Genomic DNA, 25,060 nt, shown 5'->3' with positions numbered 1-25,060 from the left:
ACGCCATATCAAATAGATTTAAGTTAAAGTCTTCCTTTTTCACAAGTTCACACGAACGTATGCCTATTAAATCCAAGAACTAAGCAAGGACCTGAAGAAAAAAAGGGACGGATTTACTCAGAGATCTATAAAAAGTACCAATTATCAAAACCTTATTTTATAGTTTGATTTCAATAAACTGGGATTCAAAAATCCCTTCATCATTCCTTGACAGACCGCTTCGAACAGAATAGGGAAAAACATCAGAAATATACATTACTAGACCACCCTTGGCCATCCCTCTGTGATTTAGTCGCTCCATTTGGAACCGGGTATATATAAAACCATATTATTGCTAGAATTAAGAAAGTCTCAAATAATTCGATAACATGGTCTCACCCATCAAAAACTATCCGCCTCAAGTGATCAAGCGATGAACACAGACCCCAAGTATTGAGTTGAAGGGCCAAAAAATGATCACCTCGCCTAGCAGCTTACTTTAAATTGGAAACATACTAACTAGTAATTGATTGGGAAATATTCACACAGTTTCTTTTAATTTGACCAATAGAATTATTAACAATACTAAAAACATCAAATGGGCTACTTGGAATTGAAGTAAACACCCATCAAGGGAGTAAACATCCCCAAGGCATGCTCATAAGAAACGAAAATTTATAAGACTTAGAGATTCTGTATCAAACCTTCACCCCAACACACACAAAAATAAAACAAAATAAATAAAAAATATAACTGAGAGGATATAAACGAAAAAAAAACTAAAATCTCACCAATCATAGCAATAATCTAGGGTTATATGCATATTATGTTATTGAACATATTGGTAATAACAATTTCAAATAAATTTAGTGACTTCCTTAGATCATTAATCTTACTTTACTCTTCCCGAGAAAAAAAAATAACGCTTATGAAACAACTACATTAATGTACTCTTAAGACCACCAAGTAAAATCATTTTCAAATAACAATGGATTAAAATTCCAAACTGACGCAATGACTTGTGAAAACTGGCGAGAAACAAAAATACGAAGGGAATTACATATAAATCTTTTCAATGAAGAAATATTATTCAACATATATAAAAACTAAAATAATTTCTTTTTCTCATGAAGAAAAATAAAGAAAAAAATTTATGAAATTAGAACTAAAATACTGAGAAAAACCCAAAATCACAAATAGATTTAAAACTAAATCGTTTCAACTAGCGAACGTCTACGTTTTGGGTGGTTATCAGCTTGATCACGCTTGTTGACACGGCCAGGATCAGTCCACACGTTCTTTACACCATATCGGTTTCTTGCAACTTCAAGAATCAATGTTTTTGCTTTCGTAAGATATTCAGTAACGAATATACCTGAATTGGCTAGCTTTGATTTCACTTTGAAAATATGTATGTGCCATATCTTAGTCGCAAAGATATATCAATTTCTTTTTTCCTAATTTGATTTAAAAACATTCGAGATTTATCAATTTATCTAGTTTCATTTGTCGAGAGTCATCTACATATTCTACATATCTACATTTAGTTTATACAGAGTGCTGCTGGATCATTACTTTCTAAAACCGTTATGCTAGGAAAACAGAACTTAATAGAATATATGGAAAAAAATAGGGGACAAATCTTTATTGACGTATTGCCTTCACATATTTCAGCCCACAGAAACCAAAAATATGAGGTAATAAAAGGAATTAAATTATATTTCACTGGAAAGTATTGATAGCTGCTCCATTCAACGCACGGATATACTATCATGTCACCTGCTTTAGCTAATGATTCGCAAATGGTAAAGGAATTAGTATTTCGCTATCCTGACTACAGATGCCTCTGTGTCCCCAAACTAGCAACCCGCTAATCTGAATTTATACCCAAAGCTGCCTCAGGTACCGAAAGCCTGATTTCATGAGGACCCAGTTCAATGTGCTGCGAGTTCAATTTTGTTTTGTCCTGCCTCTTCTGATTTTTGACATCTTCTATTGAATCTTTCTATTGAAATCAAATTATAAACGTTATAGAGTAGCTATGCTGTGATTGAAATCTTAGAATCTAGAATACCAAGCGAGAAGGTTTTCAGTAGCTTCAGCCCGTGATGACTCAAGACCTGTTTAGCACCTAAGGTGTTTTTAAATATTGACAACATATCATGATCATGATGACGACTTAAAATTATTACTGTATTGATCCGAATCGAGAAAAAAAATAATTTGGTGAAAAATTTGACTCGATAGAACGAATAATAGTAAACTACCCAGATTCCAGAGTTATTTGACCTGTTATAATAATGGAGAAGTTTTGATGATGGCTAGTAGGATGATTCGTAAAGCGACAACTTGGAGGAATTCGTAAAGCGACATCTTGGAGGAATTGGAGGAATTTGGAATTTGGGGTTGGAGGAATTTAGTAATAGATGTATTATTTACTGACACAACTGAGCAGAATGTATAGTGGAATGAAAAGGTATAGTGGAAGTAAAATAGTGGAAATATGTATAGTGGAAGGAAAAGGCTTTGAAGGTCAAAGCTTTGGGGTAGGGACTGTTTTTCATCATAATTTTTCTCCCTGACTGCTGTTATGAGGTAGTATGTTTGTGCTACGTGTGCTTTGTGTGTTTATTGGTTTATTTAATTTGATTTATTGTTATATAATTATCTGATTTAATATTTATTTATTATATTATCTCCCTGAGAAGTTGTCCCGTTACCATGGTATTATGTTTGCGTGACGTGTACTGTGTGGATTTATCAGTTTATATAATCTATTTTCAGATTGCCAACGGAATAGTTCCAACATTGGAGTCTTTTGGAATCGAGGTAAAGTTCATATTAACTTGGTCTGCTCCACATGCTACAGAAAACGAGTTTATTGACATTATTGAAAACACGTACAAAGATATTCGAAGTAAGACATTTTTTCTGAAGCTCTTAATTTTATAATTTAGTTTCTATTAGAGAAATAAAGCTCTACGGAAACTGAATATTGTACGTTAGACCATGTAGAGCCAACTTACCCTTTAATTTCACACGATAAAACAAGTCAAAACCTCTCTTTTGTCGAATCTAAAATGTTGGTGAAACCATGGCCGTATCCTGGGGGGTTAGGGGGCTTGAACCTTCCCCTTCTCCCAAATATTTGTCTGACTCGTAAAGACGTAACAAAAATGAATATAAACATTTTTTCATGCGTCTTTTTGAGTTTTTTTGTGTACTCCCTCATGAAAAAAAAATCCTTGTGTAAGACATCCCCCCGAAAAAGATCCTGGATACGGCCCTGATTTAATCTCTTTCCTTTGCTGAGGTAGTTAAATCCAATTCATGGATTTGTCTTGAATAGAGTGAATGGAATAGGAGTTATGGTAAGGGTGGGGAGTTGGGAGAGTTTTCTAAACAGGGTGATTCAATTTCAGTTAATCAGGACATTGAAAAATGGGTGCGCCAGGCCCGATCTCTTGACTCCCTGGTCTGAATGCTTTTTACTTCAGCCCGTGGTCTGCTTTTTGTTTTCTGTTTTTCTATTTTCTGTCTGTTTAAAATTTCTGTTTTCTGTCGTCGCCTTAAATATTTCAATATGCGTCTCAGTCCTAAGCACTTGATCTTTTTTATGCTAGTTCTTAAGGATCATACCGAAACCTCTCCCCCCAGGAATTGGGGAAAGAGTAATTTTGAAGTGGACGAGGGGAAGAATTGTAGATAGGAGAGTTTTTGAGGAATAGCTTTTCTATTAGAAATTTGGTGCAGTTTATTCATGTAGGCATAACCCACCATAAGGGCTGGTTATACTGTGATTTTATTTATGTTGCTGTTTCTGAATTTTTTTTTATTGCTTTCGTCTACCTGATTTTTTTTTGATTTTTTTTTCTTTTCCTTTATTTATAGTCATGGCCTTAAACACATCATTTACAATATTAGTATAAACTAATTGTACTATAGCCTAAAATTTAGGGTGCTAAGAATATTCCCCCAGAATAGCACTTCCCTGGAAAATTTTTCCCTTGGTAGAACTCCCGCTCAGGAATTCCCCCGTTGACAGTTCTTCCCGCGGAAAAATTCCCGCAGGAAAATTCCTTTCATCCAGAGAAGAATATGGTAAATAAAAATAATGAAGAGAAGAAGGAATTTCTGAATATTCTACCTATACACCAAAACATAAGAAGAATTTATAGTGTAGAATATCATATTGTATATATGTTCATATCTTTATTTATCTTCATTATTTTTTCGTGTTTTTGGGGGGTAGTGTTATCATTGCAGGGAAAGATAAAGACTAAAGAAAGTAATTCAAAATATGAATTTAATGCCAATTGTAGAAGTTACCCTGTCATAGAACTGCACAGAGATAATAGGCTGAGACTAAGAAGCACGAGCAATCACTTCACGTGGACTTGGTTCGGTGCTGACCAGAGGCGTTACTAGCCAAAATGTCGGTAAAATGGATTTTATCAACTGGCAGGCCAGCTTAACTGACGAATTTGGCCGATATTTCATCAAAATGACTTCATTATCTATTCTTATAAACTCATCAAATTAAATAACCAAGAGTCAAACTCTAAGTACAAACCAAGCAAATTTAAAATTGACACAGCTCTAGATGAGATGAAAATAAAAATAAGAGTTTTAGATTGGAGTGATCTGTTAAATATTGAAGACCCGAATCAGTCAATAGTTTTATTTTATAGTAAGTTTAACCAAATATTCGACCGAGTATGTCCTTTGGTATTAAGAAAAAGTCAGGATTTAGCTTGTAAGCCATGGGGTACTCAAAGCTTGTTAAATAGTATAAAAGAAAAAATAGATTATATAAGGTGAAGATGCAGTATCCAAATGAAATTAATATAGAATTAAATAAAAAAAAACTAATTTTTTTAGCTGAAAGTTAGGAGCGACATTAAAACTTAAAACGAACAGAAATTACTCCGTATATGAAGTGGGCTGTCCCCTCCGCAATCCCTCGCTCTTTACGCTAAAGCTTTTAATTGTTTTAAAAAGTAGAATTGTGGCAAAGAGTCAAACTTTAGCGTAAAGAGCCAGGGATTGCGGAGGGGACAACCCATTTCATATACGGAGTAATTTCTGTTCGTTTTAAGTTTTAATGTCGCTCCTTACTTTCAGCTAAAAAAATTAGTTTTTTTAAATTTAATTTCTGAACGTTTTTGAATTAATGCATGTTTGGTTTTGGCTCTCCGCACATAAATTATTAAAATGAAATTTGTATATTAATCCTTTTTTGGCTAAATGGCTTTCTCTTAGTTTTGATCAGACGATTTTGAGAAATAAGGGGTGGAGAAGGAGGCCTAGTTGCCCTCCAATTTTTCGGTTACTTAAAAAGGCAACTAGAACTTCTAATTTTTAATGAAGGTTTTTATTAGTAAAAAATATACGTAACTTAAGAATTAACTAACGTAACAAACTTTGATAACCTTATATTTTTATTATGTATACGAGGGGGTTTGTACCCTTGTTAATACCTCGCTCTTTACACTAAGTCGTAAGTTTTGTCCCAATTCCTTAAGAATGACCCCTGAATCAGAAAGGCCGTAGAATAAATAGTTGAAATTACTAAAAATACTTTAGCATAAAGAGCGAGGTATTTATCTCCTCCTAAATACCTCGCTCTTTATGCTAAAGTATTATTAGAACCCCTCATATTCGTAATAATATCTGTTCGTTTTAAGTTTCAATGCTACTCCTTCCTTTCATTTGAAAAAAGTTTTCATGTTTATTTTTCATTGTTTTCTTATAGTAATGCTAGAAAATCCTGCGCATTTTTCATTGAATTTTTCTTCCCCCATGACAGATTCCTCCAAGGAAAGATCCTCCAACATAGCCCCCTCTCCTCAGCCCCACCCCCAAACAAAATAAAATCCCCCTGAAAACGTCTGTACACTTCCCAATAACCATTACTATATGCAAACACTGGTCAAAGTTTGTAACTTGCAGCCCCTCCCCCAGGGATTGTGGGGGAGTAAGTCATCCCAAAAGACATAGTTATTATGGTTTTCGACTATGCTGAACAAAATGGCTATCTCAAAATTTTGATCCGTTGACTTTTGGAAAAAATGAGCGTGGGAGGGGGCCTAGATGCCCTCCAATTTTTTTGGTCACTTAAAAAGGGCACTAGAATTTTTCATTTCCGTTAGAATGAGCCCTCTTGCGACATTCTAGGACCACTTGGTCGATACGATGTCCCCTGGGGAAAAAAAAAACAAACAAACAAATAAACACGCACCCGTGATTTGTCTTCTGGCAAAAAATACAAAATTCCACATTTTTGTAGATAGGAGCTTGAAACCTCTTAAGTAGGGTTCTCTGATACGCTGAATCTGATGGTGTCATTTTCGTTAAGATCCTACGACTTTTAGGGGGTGTTTACCCCTATTTTCTTAAATAAGGCAAATTTTCTCAGGCTCGTAACTTTTGATGGGTAAGACTAATGATGGCTATGAAACTTATATATTTAAAATCAGCATTAAAATGCGATTCTGTTGATGTAGCTATTGATATCAAAATTAAATTTTTTAAAGTTTTGGTTACTATTGAGCCGGGTCGCTCCTTACTACAGTTCGTTACCACGAACTGTTTGAAACTTTAAAAAGTATAAAAATCAGTTAACTTTTGATTCACCGCTGAAAACATGGAAAATAATAAATGAAAGATTAAATAATGTCAAAACAAGAAATATTCCGTCCCACATTACAACTAATGAAGGAGCTAAAATAACGGATCATCCTATCAGGGATGATCCGTTATTTTCCGATCAGGCCTTACTTCATTTCTGGTAGGTAGGTAGGTAGGTAGGCATGCGTTTATTTCATCAAATAAAAATTACTAAAATTGCACTTACAATGAATGATATGCTGCTCAATTTAGGGACCTAAAATGTCCCTGTTCAGCAGCAAAATTACAACAATTAAATGATAACTATTCATTCAAAATCAAAGAAATACGCAAAAAAAAAAAAAAAAAAAATAGACGAAACACTATGCAATCTCTAAACAGCCATCTCTCATCATAAAAAAGGGATAAATGTTTAACCAATATAAATTAAAATTTATTCAAAAAATATTTTTTTATTCTTACTTTAAATAACATAAGGTTTTCAGACCATCTAACACTCCCTGAAATTGAGTTCCAAATAACAACACACACATGTTTAATCATAAACCCAGATCGCGTTGTATGCCTGATTTCACTAGTCAACTGATCAGAGCCCCTAGTAGAATAATCGTGATAATTTGAATTATATCGATAAAAACTACTAAAATACTGAGGAGACAATCCATTTAAAACCTGGTATACAAAAATTAAAATCTGCCAAGACTTAATAAAATCAATATTAAAAATATCTAAATCTCTAAAACTATCTCTAGTACTACCACACGCAAGATACTCACACAAACTTCGAATTGCCTTATTCTGCACAAATCTGGACCCTTTTCACATGACTAGAAAAATTGATTGCACGCAATGAACAACCATACACTAAATAAGGATGGACAATTGAATAATATTTTTTTTTCAATTTTAATTAATTTTTTTTCTCCCAATCAGTTTGGTATTTTGCGTGGTAGGTCAACAGAGAAAGCAGTAGCTGCTTTACATAATTCCTTATCAGATGCTATAGATCATAGTTATTTGGCGGCAACTATATTTTTTGGCATTAAAAAAGCTTTTGACACATAGAACATGCAATTCTTTTTGATAAATTGGAAAATATAGAAATTCGTGGAATAGCTCTTAAGTTAGTGAGATCTTATTTATTAGAAAGAAGTCTTACAATCAAAGTTGGTGAGGAATCATTTCATGTTTTTCCTTTAGAAAATATAGGGGTTCCACAAGGGTCTGTATTGGGGTCGTTACTTTTTATGATATACATAATTACCTCCCCAAATGCATGTCTTTGGACGATGAATTACCAATATTGTTTGCAGACGACACAGCAATTAGTTTGAATTAGGACCTATGAATGGACCTCGAAACTGTTGCTTTTAATGTAAATTCTTGGTTTCATGCCAATCGACTAATACCTAACCTAGAGAAGTCGGAATTTGTGGTTTTTGGGAGAAGTTTGAGAGCAATGACGCGTGTCATTTAAAACAATTAGTATTGGAACCTCCTCCATAAAAAGAGTGGATGTAGTTAGATATTTAGGTATCTACATTGACTCAACTCTGTCTTTTACGGCCCATATTAACAAACTCGAGACTACAGTGTCCAGGAATCTCGGTTGTTTGCATAAAGTAAAGTTCCTGTTTCCTTACTAAATAATGAGAAAATTATATTTTTCATTAGTTGAATTCTATTTTCAATATTGCTCGACCGTTTGAATGTTGACCTTCCATTCACATTTACGAAGACTCCAAATTGTCCAAAACAAGGCAATAAGGATCCTGGTCCTTTTTTTGATACTATATTTTTTTTTTGTTATATTTTTTTTGTAACTATATTGACTCAACTCTGTCTTTTATGGCGCATATTCATAATATCAAGGCAACAGTGTCCAGGAATCTCGGCTATTTGCATAGAGTAAAGTTCCTGTTTCCCAACCAAATAATGAGAAAATTATATTTTTCATTAGTGGAATGCTATTTTCAATACTGCCCGACCGTTTGAATATTGGCATTCCATTCACATTTATGAAGACTCAAAATTGTCCAAAACAAGGCAATAAGGATCCTGGTCCTTTTTTTGATACACCCTAGGAAGACAAAAGAATTATCTGAAAGTAAAACATCTTTTTTATTTCTTGATATTCTTCATTTACAACAAGTTTTTCACCTTAATATAGGCATATGGTTTTTAGAAATCCAACGTAGGGATAATTTTTTCAATAACGTGAAAATCTTGGTCGAAAATAAACATAGCCATTTATCAAGAGCAAGGAGTTTCTTTTTCCTTTATTAAAAATGAGAGATCATGATTAAGTTTAAGATATCAACTTCCTAAGATTGCCAATAAATATAAACTATTTGATTTAATAAGTGATTCACCATCACTAAAGAGATAGTTCTTTCTGCCTATAGTAGCGGGGACTGAATGTAAAGTGATTTATTTATAAATTTATGTATAAGACTCATCCGTTTCTCCATGAGTCAATCATTTTTTTCTGCTTTTTTTTCTCTCTCTCTCTCTATGTAATCCGTGTGAGTTATTGAGGTGTAATTCCTTCTTCTTTTTTCTCTCTATATTGTTAAAGGAGACAAAACGAGTTGTCTCCCTGTCTCCTTTGTATAAGATTTATGTATATCGTTTCTTGTTTGATAAAGTCAAGTCTAAGTCTCTGTACCAAATAAGCAGGTAGTTTCCCAGGTCAAGACAGTTTTCAAAAAGTCATTAACCCCTGCTCACAAATAAGTATCGACTATCGTCCACTACACATCCTTCAGAATGCCTTCCAGTCTGGAGTACTTTTAGTTGTATACGTGTTGTACATGACTTTTGTACGTGAAGTTTCAGGAGCGCGTAAGCACCAATACGACACTACTTCCTCCGCAACTGGGAAGCTTAATAAACAGTTTCTGACACTTTTAAATCGATTGGCTATCTCAGAATTTTTATCGATAGCAACTCGGTCCTCCATGGAGCAGATTCGTAGTTTTGTGCCACAATCTGTTTGGTTATTTTAAATGGGTTTTAAAGCATTTAATGTTCATTTTAATAAGCCCTCTCCCGTTCTTTGAAGACTATCGGTTCGATAAGATCACTTCTGAACAAAAACAAGAAAAAATAAACCCGCAACCGTGGCCTTTTGGGGGCCGGTCCCCCGGAAAATACCCCCCTCGAGAAAGCTCTTCCTGGATCTTGCCCCCCTTAAGATTCACCCCGCGTTAAATCCCCCTGGAGATTTCTCCCTACGGAATATTTCTCATGGAAATCTCCCTCTTCATGGAAAATTCCCCCACACGCAAAACTGAGCAGCCACAGAGAAAACACAAGATAGGTACCTTCAGTATCGATTAGACGAGGGTAAAAAAAGGACCACATATCAAAAAAGGTGCTAGGACAGAGACTGGTTGGTCTAGAATTACTTTAGACTTAAGAAAAAAGGAATAGAACTCTCAATTTCTAATAAAATGAGCATCCTCTCAAGATTTTAAGACCGCGAGGGGGATGTAGGGGATGAGAAGAGGGCAGCCCTCCTCCTCTACGGAATAAATTCTGCTTGTTTTAAGGTTTAATGTTACTCTTTACTTTCTCTTAATTCTAGAATAGACCAGAAATATTCCCGGAAACCAAGGTGGATTATACATATCAGTTTCTACTCTCCCCCCTACAAATAATTCTTTATGTATCTGAGGGCTCCATAAAAATTAACCCTTTGAAGCATTTGTCCCCCAAACTGACTACAAAACGATCAGAGAACCCTACCAAAGAGGTTTCAAGTACTCATTCCCAAAAATTTAGAAATTGATATTTTTAATGAAAATAGATCATGGATTTGTATTGTTTGTTGTTTTTTCACCAGGGGCGATCTTATCGAACCCAGAATCCTAATAAATCAGGAGTTGGCTCATTCAAGCAAAATTAAAAGTTTTACAACCCTTCTTAGCGACCAAACAGAATAGAGGACAGCTAGCCCCCTTCCCATTCCCCTTTTTTCCAAAGATATCTGATTGAACTTTTGACATAGTCATTTGGTTCGGCATAATTGAAAGATCAGGTCCAATAATCGTGCCTCTGGGGATGACATGACCCCTATCCACTGGGGAAAGAACTGTGTTTTTTAATTTTTGGATAGCATACGAATATTTTTTCAGGTGAGTTTTCTGCGGGGGGGAGGGTCCAAGGGAAGAATCTAGATTCACAGACAGAATTCTTTTATTTGTCTTGCTTTCTATTTGAATCCACTCTTGTGCATATTGAGCACAATAGATTTATTTGTCTTTCTTTCTATTTGAATCCACTATTGTGCATATTGATCACAATCTATTTTGCATATTGAGAGAATCTTACGGGAGAATCGCCCGGGGGAATTTTCAGCGGTGAGGAAATTTTTCATGAAGTTCCAGGGGAAGGCTTTGGTGGAAGGGAAGAGATGGGATTTTCAGAGTGGGAATTTACCGGGAAAAATTTCCAGAGGAAGCTTTTCTCAGGGGACATTTTCCGCGGGAGGGGGGATTTTTCGATCGACAACTAGCACCAGCTTTCTAGGAAAAGCTTATTGATTTTTTCAAAATCTGCTAATTACTCCTCTACGTATCTCTTTGTGTTGCTACTGTTTTAACTTTTCAATGGCGTACCATAAACTTATGCGTTCTATGTATCTTAAAACTACTTATAAGTAAAAGTTTCTGTAGTATAATGTAAAAGTAAGGTCTTGGGGAGTCTTTACCATTCTGAAAAAGACGCTATGGGTCAGACATGACGCCTGGAAAAGGATCAAAGTCAGAGTCTACAAAGGATCCATGGGAACTGTGCTACTCTACGTCTGCGAGACATGGCCACTCAAGGCTGTAGGAGCTAGAGCTCCGGACGCGAGGCATCACCTAACACAAATTTGCAGAATTGTTTATATTCAAAATTTGAACATATTTATTTATTTGAAGTAAGATTATACTAGTAAATTGTGTAATTTAATCACAGAACCCCTAAAATATGTATGGTTAATTCAGTTTTATTAGCCTAATATTGAATAAATTTCCATCTATGGTTTTGGTGTAAGTGCGGCTCAATCCCGCTTTCTAGGGCTATAATGAGAGAAAGGTTGAGATGGCTAGGGCACGTTCCGTGGATAAGGGATGATAGATTGCCAAAGATTGTCCTTTTTAGCCGACCATCTAGGGCTAAGCGGAAAGTAGGTCGGTTGCGAATGGGGTGGGAGGATGTCGTAAAGAGAGATTTAAGGGAAACGGGAACTTCCTGGCTGGGTGTAAAGTTGGAGGTTTTGAATATATTGGGATGGAGGAGGGGCGTGCGTAGATCTGTTGGCCTAATGTGCCTTTATGTTGTGGTGACTTATTAGTAGAAGCAATGGTTGTAGTATGGTTTCATTCAAATCCATTCATTTTAAACGGAGGTTTTGAACATATTGGGAGGGAGGAGGGGCGTGCGTATGTCTGTTGGCCTAATGTGCCTTTATGCTGTGGTGAGTTATTAGTAGAAGCATTGGTTGTAGTATAGTTTCATTCAAATCTATTCATTTTAAACGTTATAAAAATATACCGGTTAAATTAAATTTTCAATTTGAGCTACTTATTCAATTGTGAGTCAATCATAAGTGATTCTCAATCTTAGGGATGACAATTCACAAAACATGGGGTTGGGGTAAGGGTTTTGTTTCCTAAAATGTTTTCTAAAATTTAGGATATAAAACGCTTCTTTTTTCGATTTTTAAAGCGAAAATACGGAAATAAGTGCTGTTCAAAATCTAGGAGAAACAATTGTGACAAAACCAACTTACTTTCTGACCGTAAATCAAACAATGTTGTATGTTAAAAATATTGGTTAGTTTCAACTTCTAGGGATATAAGATATAATAAAAGAAACCATAAGATATATATTTCTAGGGCTTCATCCCGTTTACGGATGAAGGATAATACGTTGCCAAAAATTACGAATTTCGACGGTCTTTTTGAGACCAGACAAAAAACAGATTGTCATCAAATTTCGTCGAAGTTATGAAAAAGGATTTAACCGAGATAGAAACGTCATGGGTGGGAATAAGAGGAAAGCTTTGAACAGATAGGGGGTAGAGCGTACTGCTATGGGCTTATGTGACTCTGTACTACGATGAATCGATAGTAGCAGTTTTAGCAGTTGAAACTAAAAATGCTGATCTAATTCCCCCTCTCTCCTCCGAACTGGCACCACTGCTCTAGCTTCTCATTGGGTGTTACAAAACCAAATATATTTGAGGGAAACATCCTGCAATAAAATATTTGTGACAATTTTTAATTTGGTTGTTACTTTAATTCAGTCAGTATTTCTTCCTTTTAAATCCCTTGCTTTCAGATGGGCAAAATAGACTAGTTAATCAATGCTTTTGTATTAAAGGATGTATTCGCTTTAACTTCGGCTTCACTGTTTATTGTAACCTATATTCGTGTCAGGATTTATGTCTTAACTCCTAGTGAAGTTTAATCGTTTTATTCTAGACATCTTATAAATAAAAGCTAATTTTAGCTCATTTTAAACATTGAATTCAGTATTTTATTTGCATACAAGTTTTTTTGCTGCTACAAGGTATTGTTACGAACTTTTTACGACAGTTAGACACTTTAAAGGTCCTGTTGACACACGGGATTGGCACACCTGTTAGCACAATGTGATTGGCTTTCCCTTGGCTAATGAAGCAAGTTTTCTTATGGAAAATTTGTAATTGATGTGTGCACTAGCAGCATATGACGGAGTTATTATTATGAAATTAACAACGACACAAAAAATCAATAAAATAAATTAGAAACAGGCTCTTAATGAGGTACAATGTAATAATTAGCAAACCAGGCTGCTCTATTAACAAGCTGCTCTATGAGTACCTTGCAGAGTGGGATTTGTAAGTTTTTGATTTCAGTTTATGTGATTTTTTTCAGTTTATGTGATTATGTGATTGTGTTTATGTGATTGTTTTTTTTCAGTTTATGTGATTTTTGGTCACTACTATGAGCATGTGGACTTGATAGCAGCCCTGGAATCAAAAAAGCTATTGGAAAAAGGTTAGCCTTTCTTTTTCTAAGAATCAGAGTTAGAATAAAAGAAAACATTGCACATATTTATTTCTGATATTATTATATAAACTATATTTGCGGTAGTACCAGGTAAAAAAAAGGGTTATATTATGACGATGTAGTGAAATATTGCATTTAGGAGAATCATATAAATAGCAGAAATAACATTCGTATGCAATTGGGCATGGGTATCGTATGCAAATGAGTATAGTTTCCTCCCGAGAACTGTTTAAAACGTTCCTTTAAATTTTAAGTATAGAGACAAAAACATTTACGGACAAAATCATTTTGGACCAAGTTGTTTAGTTTTCTAGCGACACAGTCACTTCTCATAGACATTTACTTAAAAAAAATTTGCAAAAAAGGTCGAGAAATTTCGGTCTTGCCTTGAAATTTATATTTCCTGATTGAAAGAATCCTGTCATGAGGGTAGTAATAAAACAACAGTGAAAGACTTGAAAGCTGTGTTTACAAAAACTGTTTTTTGGCCTCTTTTTGATATTAACACAACTGAAGAAAGCCTTACATAAACCCCCAGACACGTTAGGAAAATAGGATATTACTTTTGTTTAGTTGAGAAATAACATTCAAAAATAAAGCTAACTATTCAGGTGCACATTAATATGTTTTATTTCCCTTTATATCGAAAACTTATACTTGCTGCGACTAGACATGCACGCCTCACTCAGCATCTAGAAGACTTCGTATAGTTGACCCCTATTTGCCATGATCTTGTGCCAGCTCTTCAGCAAACTGGAGCTACAGCTCTCCCACTTTCTGCCAAACTTCCGAAATCCATCAGTGGTATCGAGGTTGTTTGTGACAGTGGCCCATCATTTCTTCAATTGACCGCCAGGACATCCGCGCCAATCTGACAGAAGAGCAGAACGAAGCACTTACTTGATTATGCGGTCATTGGGTCTTCTCAGAACATGGCCAAGCCAACGCTGTCTTCTCTGTTTGACAATTGTGGCTTTGGTCTGGATGTTACAGCAGCGGTAAGGCACATCAGCATTTGAGATTCCGTCGGAGTAATAAATCGTCAGGATTTTTCGTAAACAGCGATGGTCAAAGACGTCTATGTCATGAAGATAAAAAAGTGGCCTAGTCTCAACTGCATAGAACAGATCTACCAGCCGCTTTATAGAGACACAATTTTGTTTCCAAACTGATTTCCCATCAGTTCCACAAATGGCAGCGGAGTTAAAAGAATATGGCTTGGTATTTGTTGACTCTGTTCTGTATTTCAAGGTTACAGCCTCTCCGAGATTCCATTAACAAGTCAGATAAGTGAAGCTATCGAATTTTTTTGATTCCTGTTCGTAAAGCACAGGCTGATAATCCTACAGCGTATTAGTTAGATCCATGACTTTAGTTTCTACCGTATTGATCTTCATTACAGTAGCTGAGAGAAATATTCTATTTCATTTAACATTGCTTGGGCAGCTGCTGGATCAGTATTAAGAGCAACAATATCTTCGGCGTAGTTCAGGTCAAACACATTAATGCCCGATCCTATAGTGATGCCATCAAAACTTGATAGTGCTGTTTCTAGAACCCAATCTTTATAGTAGTGAAACAAAACGAGGGGGATATTTGCACTCTTATTTTGCACCGCCATCCACATAAAAGGGGTCAGTTTCTTGACTCAGCACTCTTACAGTTGATATGCAATGGTCATAGTAGGCCTTTAGCAGCCTATAAATTCAACCGGCTTACCATCTTCTACCATGATTAATGAAAGGTTTTCACCAGTTACAGAGTCAAAAGTAGGGAAAAAATCCACAAACATGTTAATTATAGAAGGTTGTAGCATTTGCGCTGTTGTACAATAGGACGGCCAGTAAAAATCTGGTCGGTGCACCTTCTTCCTCTGAGAAATCCGTAATGACCCTCACGAGTCCACTCATCTGTTGCTTCCTCGAACCTATTGAGCAAAACTACCGAATATACGTTGGTGACCATGTCCATGAGTGATATCCTTGGAGAGTTAAGGCTATCACATTTGTTCCCTTTTTTAAATACTGGGATTATTACTGACACGTTCCATTCATACAGGAAGGTCTTCTTCTCTTATATCAGACTGAAAAGAGGTTCTGCTTGTTCTACTGCAACTTGTAGCGAGACCCTGTAGACGTCAGAAGTGAGATGATCCTCGCCGAGTGACTTATTGGTTTTTAGCCGTTTGATCGCATATTATCTTTGAAGTTGAATGTTGTGCCAAGTCAATTTCATACGGTGGTTTTTTAGCTGTTGATTGCAGTATTCTTGCCACATCTTGCCCATGTGTGTTTGGATTAAGATGGCCCTTAAAGTGAATCATCCAGTGATCAAGTCTAACTTGCACGTCGGGAATCCAGCAATAGGTGAATTTTTTTCCGGTTATTTTTTTTTAGAGTTCTCTGCAACCTTCTCGTGTCATTATTTTTGACTTCTCTTTCCATATCTAACAAAATCCCATCCCAGAACTGCTGCAGTCCCGACATAAGCTGGTTTTGTTCTGTTCAAGTAATAATGTTTCTTTTTTTTTTACTGTGGTTGATACGTTTGATGCCTATTGCCTTGCCTTAATTAGGTTAACAGTTTTCTCCGAGACTTAATTTTTTTCTCAGTTTTGCAGGAGCATAGCTGATAATAAGATAAGATAATATTTATTTTCAAAAGGGTATCACAATCTCTAATAGAGCCGAATTCGCTTCATATGTCTGAAAAGAAAAAGCAATACAAAGAAACAATTAATACAGCAGAACAAAAGTAGAAGAAACACCAATCAAGCATAAAAATAGTCAAAAAAATTTAACGCAAAAGAAAAAAGAAAAAAGGTCCAAGTACAAGAAAAAACGAACTTTATATGATTAACGGCAAAAACAAAAACAAAAAGGGTGGTGTAAAACAAAATTACAGGCGAGAAGCAAAACATTGCCGAATTTGCATTCTAAGTCAAATGCTGTAAAATAACAAGAACAACCACTTAAAATCAAGCCAAATTAACTGTTAAAATGAAATATTTACAATTAATGAAAAGATTGTGCCGAAGACAAAGTCAAAAGTAAAAACAGAAGGGAGGAGGTTATTGACTTTAATTTCCACTGTGTGAGGGATGAACGTTTTTATAAAAAGATAACATCGGCAGCCACTTTTTCAGTGGTGTCCCGGGTTGTTTCAATAGGTTGATGGGATTTTCTTCACCGTCTTTCATGCTTGTGAACTGGTTCTGTAACTTCAGGCAGAATTATTCTTTCACACTCAACTTCAGGAATATCCTTGCACCTAATAGCGTATGAATACTTCCAGATATTGGTCTTGTGCACACTTCTCGGTCTTGTGCACACTTCTCTGTAATCTCAAGAATCTATAATTGAGGAGTGCCAACGCTGACGGATCCATATATGGTCAATTTGGCCTGCTGTGGCGTCATGACTTGAGCGATGTTATTTTTGAGAAGGGATTGTGTTGGAACATGTAGTTGATGATGGTAAGGTTATGGCATCTCCCAAACTGGAGTAATCTATCCAAACTTGACCACGACTATCCATAAGTGAACCAACCAACAATATCGCGAACATTGGGGAATATTGTGTTTACATGGAATATCCAGCCACCCTCTAGACACAGAAAGTCTGGGTATATTTGCGTTGAAATCTCCAGATCAATTCAAAGTCCTTATCAGCGTCCGTGTCCAATCTTGTTGGTGCGTATAGCATATAACAATAATAAAGACGCTGGGCTAATCTTGGGTTACATGGGTCCCATGAAAGCAGAGCTTTTAGCGCAGAGAGGCCAATCACAAAGCCAATTCTATGGTTGCCAGAATCCATCATCTGCATCAGAGCTGAGGAATAAACACGAGTCGTTCAATCGTGGACTGGTATAGTATCTTCAGACACTACGTTGAATTTCGTCTCCCATAAACAAAGAACGTCTGCTTGGTAGTGATTCACTTCCAGAGTTATCTCTAGCCTTGTCGATTCTCGCTTCACGGATCTCATATTACAACTATAAACTCAAAATTTATTCGTCTCTCTGTAGATTTATTTCACTAGGAAAGGCTCGCTCAGTTTTTAATCTCGCCACTATTCCAGGGAGCGGGATCGTGTCACTTGAAACCTTGGACGCTGTAGCAGGCGCATCATTTCTGAGAGAACTAATTTTTTCATAAATGTTTCAAGAAGATGTTCCTGATAAAGGGTTCCCAAGACCCTTAGTGTCCCAACAGGGTCGAGTAGCCTTTCGGTGAGGCTATTGTCCATAAGAAACGGATTCTAAGCCCTGCTGTAGTTGTCTTCCTAAAAAAGGATCTTCCCACGAGGGTATTCCCCTTCACCGTGCAAATGTAACCTATTGCTTAGACAAGGTTTGTAACTTATGAGATGTACTCTGACACCAGTATGCCCTGCTTAAAAATAATAAGAAATGATAATTAAAATAGCAATTATTACATACATGTAAATTCATGTACTATTGCATGCATGTACTACAAAATACTGCATAGTAATTTTGACATGATGGTGGTATCCTCAACCAAAAATCCATGCAGACAAGGAAAGAAAATTCAATAAAACTATTTAGATTTTATTTTCGAATAATTTAAATATAAATAAATAGAGTAATTTCAAGTAAAAAATAAAACTGGAAGCCAATTCCACACTTATTCTGATCAGAACTTTCATGCTTCATCATCTTACACCGATGTAAACTATTTTGTTACAAAAATTTTGTCTATATATATAAGAATGGCTGTTTGAACGTGTAACACCGTGATTTTCTTAGAAATGCTAGAATCATGCCACCAATCCTAAAAGGATAAGCTGGAGGATAAAAAGAAATTAAAAGTCAAAAATGAGAGCTCTAAAAGTTAACAAAATCTATTTATCTTATCTTACTTGAAGGATACTGTTGAAAACTCGAAAAAAAGATTTAATGCAGTTCATCCCTGGAAGATTGACCATTAATACAACTATTTTGTTTGAGCTAGCTCCATCCCAACTTTCTATAACAATGTACTATGTACAATCAACGCTATAAGCGAAAGTTAGAAAACAAAATGTTTAAAAAAGGGAGAAAATAATAAGATACTTTTTGTCTTATTTGAAAGAAAATATTGACAATTCGAAGAAAGCTTTGAATTTGGTGCAACCTCATATATTATTCTATTTCTCTGATTGTTAGGATGTTCGTAAAATACTGTCCGTTCCCATTTTCTGTGACCATAATAGAAAAAAAATTCAAGATGGTTAGGTCATGTTTACGGATGACACGTTGCCAAAAAAGTAAATTTTTACTACCAATCTTAGGCCAGAAGAAACGCAGGACGCGCACTATAATTGGCTGGGAAAAGGTTAAAACAAAGAGTTGAAAAGAGATAGGAACTTTATGGAAGTGATTGAAGAGCCAAGCTTTCAGTAAATGGGAGGACTGTGCACAACTATGATAAATTCAACCAACAGCTAAAACACTCGAAATTAATCAACTAGCTCAGTTTATTGTAGTCTAAAGCGTTTTTATTAAATTTTTGATATTCAGGCAGCAACTAAAACACTTCAAATTTACCAACTACCTGAGTTTGTTGTATGTAAATGTGCTTTTCTTTTTTTTATGCTAAGTCACCAACTAAAAGACTCGGAACTTATAAAGTAGCTAAGTTTGTTGTACTCAAAAATACTGTTTTAAATTTTTGAATACGAAATCGGTAACTACAAAAACACTCGGAATTTACCAACTGGCTTAGTTTGTTGTACTCAAAAGTGTTTTTATTAAATTTGTTGGGACTTAGCCAGCAGCTAAAACATTCGGAAATTTTCAATTACCTGAGTTTGTAATGCTTAAAAGTGCTTTTATGAAATTTTTTGATACTCTGTCAACAGCTAAAATACTCGGTAATTATCTGTTACCAGAACTTACAGCACTCAAATGTGTTTTTTTTTATAAGTAGTTGACAACTGAAATATCTGGAGTTTACCAACTAGCTACTCAGGAGTACTTTTATTAAATTTTTGAGACGGAGTCAGCAGCTAAATGACTTGGATTTATCAACTAGCTGAGTCTTTTGAACTCAAAAGTGCTTTCAATATTTTTGGTATGCAGTCAGTGGCTAAAACATTCGGAATTTACCAACTATTTCAGTTTGTTGTACTCAAAAGTGTTTTTATTAAATGTTTGATGAAAAAAATCCTGTTCATACATATCTGGCCATTAAAGAAAAGTCTGTTTCAATTTTTTTACTCCTTAACCCAGTTCTAATGAAAATCTAAGACCCAATTAATATGTTAAAAAAAATATTTACTGCAAGTATAGAAGCAAAAACATTCTTATAAGTGCTATCATTAACGAGCTTCGGCATAAATTGATAAATCCAGAACACATCCAGAACACAGTTCATCCAGAACACAGTTCTGGTAAAGAACTGTTAAAAAGAAAAGTAAACCTGTTCTTCCACAACAGGTTTAAACATAAAGACAGGTTAAGCTTAAAGGTGTTTATTGTTTATAGGTCACTATTACACATCCACAAGACCGGGGTCCTATGATATACCCTAATTTTTATTATGTCAGATATACATATTACGATCAGGTATGTCCCTTGGTATCCACTGTGCGAAGAACGTAATCTCACCTTAAAGACGAGCTCTTTCAAATTTGGGACATTTAAACTCTTTTGGATTGAATACAGAATTATTTGGTCACAGTTTTGTATTAAGAGTTCATCTTTAGGCATATTACTCTTTACATACAGTGCTCCAACTCTGAAAAAACTGCATACTTCTCTGACTTTTTCCTAAACAGCAGTAAGTTCTTTAAAAATTTGTAATGTGATGTAATCACTCGGTCATAAAATCCGGGTCGGTTCAAGTTTTGTAATATAGAACTCAACAAGCTTTTATCATAGTCACAGATATTATACGTCAGTTTTCAGTGGTAACGGTCAATTTCTTTATGTTCTTCGGTCAATAACAAAAGTGCACATTAAAATATAACTCCACAAGATGAGGATTTCAAGCTAATAAATGCAGTATCATATACGCACATCACCTTGGAAGTTATCGATGTAGTATCAAAAATAGAACATAGAATATTTTCTATTTTTATCGAATATAAATAAAATAGAATATAACATAATCGAATTGCTTGTTACAAGTATACATAATGGTTTTTTGGAGAAATAAAAGAAAAAATATAATCTTTTTCACCCTTTATTTGATTTTGACCTTATGCTTTGACTACAAATCTTTTTGACCACGTCCCCGCCCCCAACATTTGTTTTTTGACTTCATGCAGAATACCTTGTAATACTATTTTGAAATGGTTTTCGCACAATGATTATCTCTTCTTAGAATTTTCAGGCTTACTTTTTCACCGTTTTTGTGGGTTGCTTTATGTCTGGATCTTATTACTTAAGGATAACGGTCTCTACAGATGCCACAAATGCGGTAAAAAGATATTTCTATTGCAATATTTTCATTCATTGTAGCTTAGTTTCAATCTAATACTGTGATTGCTTCTGGTAACAAGTCTAGAAAATGAAGACAGGCTAATCTTAAAGATGTTTATTGCTCAAAGTTCACTATTGCACATCCATAAACGAGGGTCCTATGATATAACATAATTTTTACTGTGTCGATCTCATTTATCCAGATTAGGTATATCCCTTCAGGTATAAATTTCTACAAATTTGGGTATATTTACATTTTTGTAGGTTGAATGTAACTATAATACGTCGGAATTTATCAGCTTACTGAGTTTGTTGCGCTCAAAAGTAGTTTTAGTAGATGAGTTTGTTGTACTCAAAAGAGCTTTTATTAAGTTTTTGATACAGAGTCAGTAACTAAAACAATTGTAATTTATCAATTATCTGAGTTTTTTGTAGTCAAAAGTACTCTTATTAAATGTTTTGATACTCAGTCAGCAACTAAAACATTCGAAATTTACCAACTAGCTTGAGTTTATTGTAGTCACAGATGCCTTTGTTAAATTTTTGATCTGCAGTAAGCAATCAAAAGACTCGGAAATTACCAACTAGCTGATTTTCTCGTATCCGAAAGTGTTTTATTAAATTGTTTTATACGCAGTTGGTAACTGAAAAATTCTAATTTATAAACTAACTGAGTCTGATTTACTTAAAAAGGTTTTTTATGGAATTTTTTGATGCGCAATCGGTAACTTGAACACTCAGAATTTATCAACTGTCAGAGTTTGTTGTATTCAAATGAGCTTTTATTAAATTTTTGATACTTAAATTTTATTAAATTTTTTATGTCTGTGTGTCTATTTTTGTGTCTGTGTGTCCGCTTGTATATATGTAAGCTTACGAGTCTGGAAGCCTAGGAGTCTGTATACCTGTGTTTCTGTGTGCATGTGTTTCTGATTGTGTCGGTGTGTCTGGTTTTTTTTCTGTGTGTCTGTTTATCTGTGTGTCATTTTGTGTGCATAGAGTTTAACGAGGGCTGACACAAAGAAAAAAGACCCAGAAATATATTTACCAAGATTATATAATAATAACCGTCATATGGGTTTGTATTGTGCAAACTATTTCACATGACGATGACTTCATAGGACGCTCTTGGGGGTCAATGCACTCTCGAAATAACTGATTTAAAAGTTTTTGATAAAACCATATACGATTTTACTATCATATCATATACCAAAAAATATCAACAAGATTTTTTTAAGCTTATGCGACGTCATTTAAATACGTTAAAAAAATTTCAAACGAAATTACAATTTTCAAGTCCCAAGAAAACATTTTGTAAGTTCTGAAAAAATTAAAATAAATTCTAAGTTCCAAAAAATAAAATTCTAAGTTCCTGAAGAAGATTCAATGTTTAAAAAATATAAGCTCCAAAAGAAAATTTAAGTTCCGACAAAAATTCTAAAATAAGTTCCAAATTCCCCCTCCTCAAAAAAAATCTGGGTAAAATTCTAGTGAATTGACTTCTTTCTATCTTGGAAAGGGTTTGGGTTAGGAAAATGAAACTTTCAGGGATGGGTCTACAGGCTAAAGCATGTCCCGGGAAGGTATTTTGAAGTACTTAACACCACTCCTTCTCCCTCTAGAGGGCCCTGACCTTTGATGACCTTTAAAAATATGTGTGTTAAAAAAGTGAAGCCTTGCCAAATAGATCTTCTGCTTAATTGAAGTACAACAAAATTGTTTTCAGCTTCATAACTCTGCTGAATCCCATTTTATAAGGTTTTAAAGATATGCCAGTACATTTCCTAAATTAAAAAAAAACATTGATATGGCTCAAATTTCTACTCAAATAACAGGAATGGCATTTTCAGAACTAAAGGCAGAGAAAAAGCAACTAATAACTGAAAATTAAAGTAAAATGTTGTTTTTATCAAAATTTCAATAGGTGTCATGTAGGGAAATTTCAGGGCCCTCTAGAGGGAAATTGAGATACGGTATTTACGACATGAGGCTGTCAGTACAACAAGAATATTTTTTGGTAACCCGGTAATAGAAAACCAGTGTTGTCGTGACTGTTACACTACGAAAAAGGATACCTGGGCCGGCTGTAGTGATTACAACTTTTTGGATCGAAAAAAGTGTCATTGACTGATCAAAAGAGCCAGTGTGCTCGGTACCAAACCAAAAATACACAGATTACAAGCCCTATGTATATTAGAATCCTTATCAAAATTTCTTTTATTGGACGTCTTGATACTTAAAGTATTGATCATAACTTGGACCAGTTGACAAAATACTTGGCAATCAAATTTTTTTCCGCCAGAAACTCAGATACGGTGCGAAATGGTATTTGCGACACGAGGCTGACCATACAGCAACGATGTACTTTGGCAAATAGTGCATTAGTTTTTGAAACACTGTTATATCAAGGGCAAGACCAAGTGCGCGGGACTGGTGAGGTCATTAGGTGCTCTGCTACTGCCAATTTAGGGAATATAGGAGGTGCGTTGACATGATTCATTGAGAAATGAGGTGCTCTGGTAGTAAGATTGAGGGGATGTGAGGGGTTAGCAACTCTATTTTGGCTCAATACACCTAGATATGGCTGCGCTTGTATTCGTTAATAAGACGCGAAGGATTTAAAAAAAGCCGGTACTGGGATTCGAAGGGAGGACGAAATTGTCGGACCTATAGTAGTATCGATAGAATACTACTGAAAACAACGAAACAAAAGAAATTTGTATTGTTTCAAAAATAGTTAATAGTTACAATTATATTTATATTAAAATTATGTATAATAGAATAAATTATAATCATAATTTACAATTTTTAAGTTCACGACGTTATTTTAGTAAGAAAACAAAGAGAAAAAGTTTTTTTTTTAGTTACAGCAGCTCTCCAGCTCTGTAACTCCAGCCAAAATCCTTAGCTACAATTTTCAAGTCTCTCCTAACAAAACAGAAATCTTATATGAGAAATTCTATAGATCTTGTTGAGAAGCTGAAAAATCATAGTGTAACAGAAAAACTATCTTATCTAGTTTTGATGCAATATCCATGTACACTATAGCATGCTACAATAGGACGTAACGGAGTATCCTTCTTATGAATTTTGGGTAGACCATAAAATTTTGGGGCTGAACAACCTTTTGGGTAAAATTTTTAAGGTGTCATTGTCGCTTACAACTCAATCAAAGGAAGAAATTAAAATCCTCCAAAATTTGAAAAAAGATAAAAATACAGTAAGTACAAGAACGGACAAAGGAAACACAGTTGTGATTATGGATTCTGTAGATTACCAAAATAAAATAAATACCCTTTTATTGGATAAAAATACTTATAAAGAAATAAAAACTGATCCCACAGATAAATACACCAAGCAGTTGAGAAAAGAATTAGAAATTTTAAAAGACAATAGACTAATCACCCCTCAAATGTACAGAAAATTTTACCCAAAAGGTTGTTCAGTCCCAAAATTTTATGGTCTACCCAGAATTCATAAGAAGGATACTCCGTTACGTCCTATTGTAGCATGTTATAGCTCTCCAGCTACAGGCGTAGGAAAATTCTTAGCTACAATTTTCAAGTCTCTTCTAACAACACAGAAATCTATATATATAAAAATAAGTTGTCTGTCTGTCTGTCTGTGGATCAGGTGACGTCATATTTCTGTGTCGGCTGACGTCATGAAATTAGTTGTCGTCATTTTTGCTTTGACGGTGACGTCATTAACGGTATTTAAGACATTTGTTCACGGAAAAATGTTTAATTGTAAAATGACAGAAGAACCTACAATGGGGACGTCGGGGGCACAGGCGGGATATATAAATGACGACCGGGACACAGGGATTGTTCGAATAGAAATTACAGACCGGGACACCGGGACACAAATGACGACCGGGACACCGGGAGACAGGGAATATAAATGACGACCGGGACACTCAAAGAGAAATTACAAACTGGGACACCGGGACACAAATGACGACCGGGACACAGGGA

The 25,060-nt window shown here is 35.1% G+C and overlaps 1 protein-coding gene across 1 annotated transcript in view; it reads left to right on the top strand.

Annotated features, from left to right (window-relative positions):
- LOC136040059 (guanylate cyclase 32E-like) overlaps positions 1 to 25,060 on the top strand; it is a 283,260-nt gene that overhangs the window by 33,341 nt on the left and 224,859 nt on the right. Inside the window, exons 4-5 of the mRNA XM_065724125.1 lie at positions 2,764 to 2,896; positions 13,566 to 13,643. Coding sequence (XP_065580197.1) covers positions 2,764 to 2,896; positions 13,566 to 13,643 — 211 coding nt within the window. The remainder of the gene's footprint in view (positions 1 to 2,763; positions 2,897 to 13,565; positions 13,644 to 25,060) is intronic.

This window comes from Artemia franciscana, chromosome 20, assembly GCF_032884065.1.
Source record: "Artemia franciscana chromosome 20, ASM3288406v1, whole genome shotgun sequence".
NCBI lineage: Eukaryota > Metazoa > Arthropoda > Branchiopoda > Anostraca > Artemiidae > Artemia > Artemia franciscana.
The sequence above is the reverse complement of the archived record's forward strand: the minus strand, read 5'-3'. Positions and strand labels throughout refer to the sequence as shown.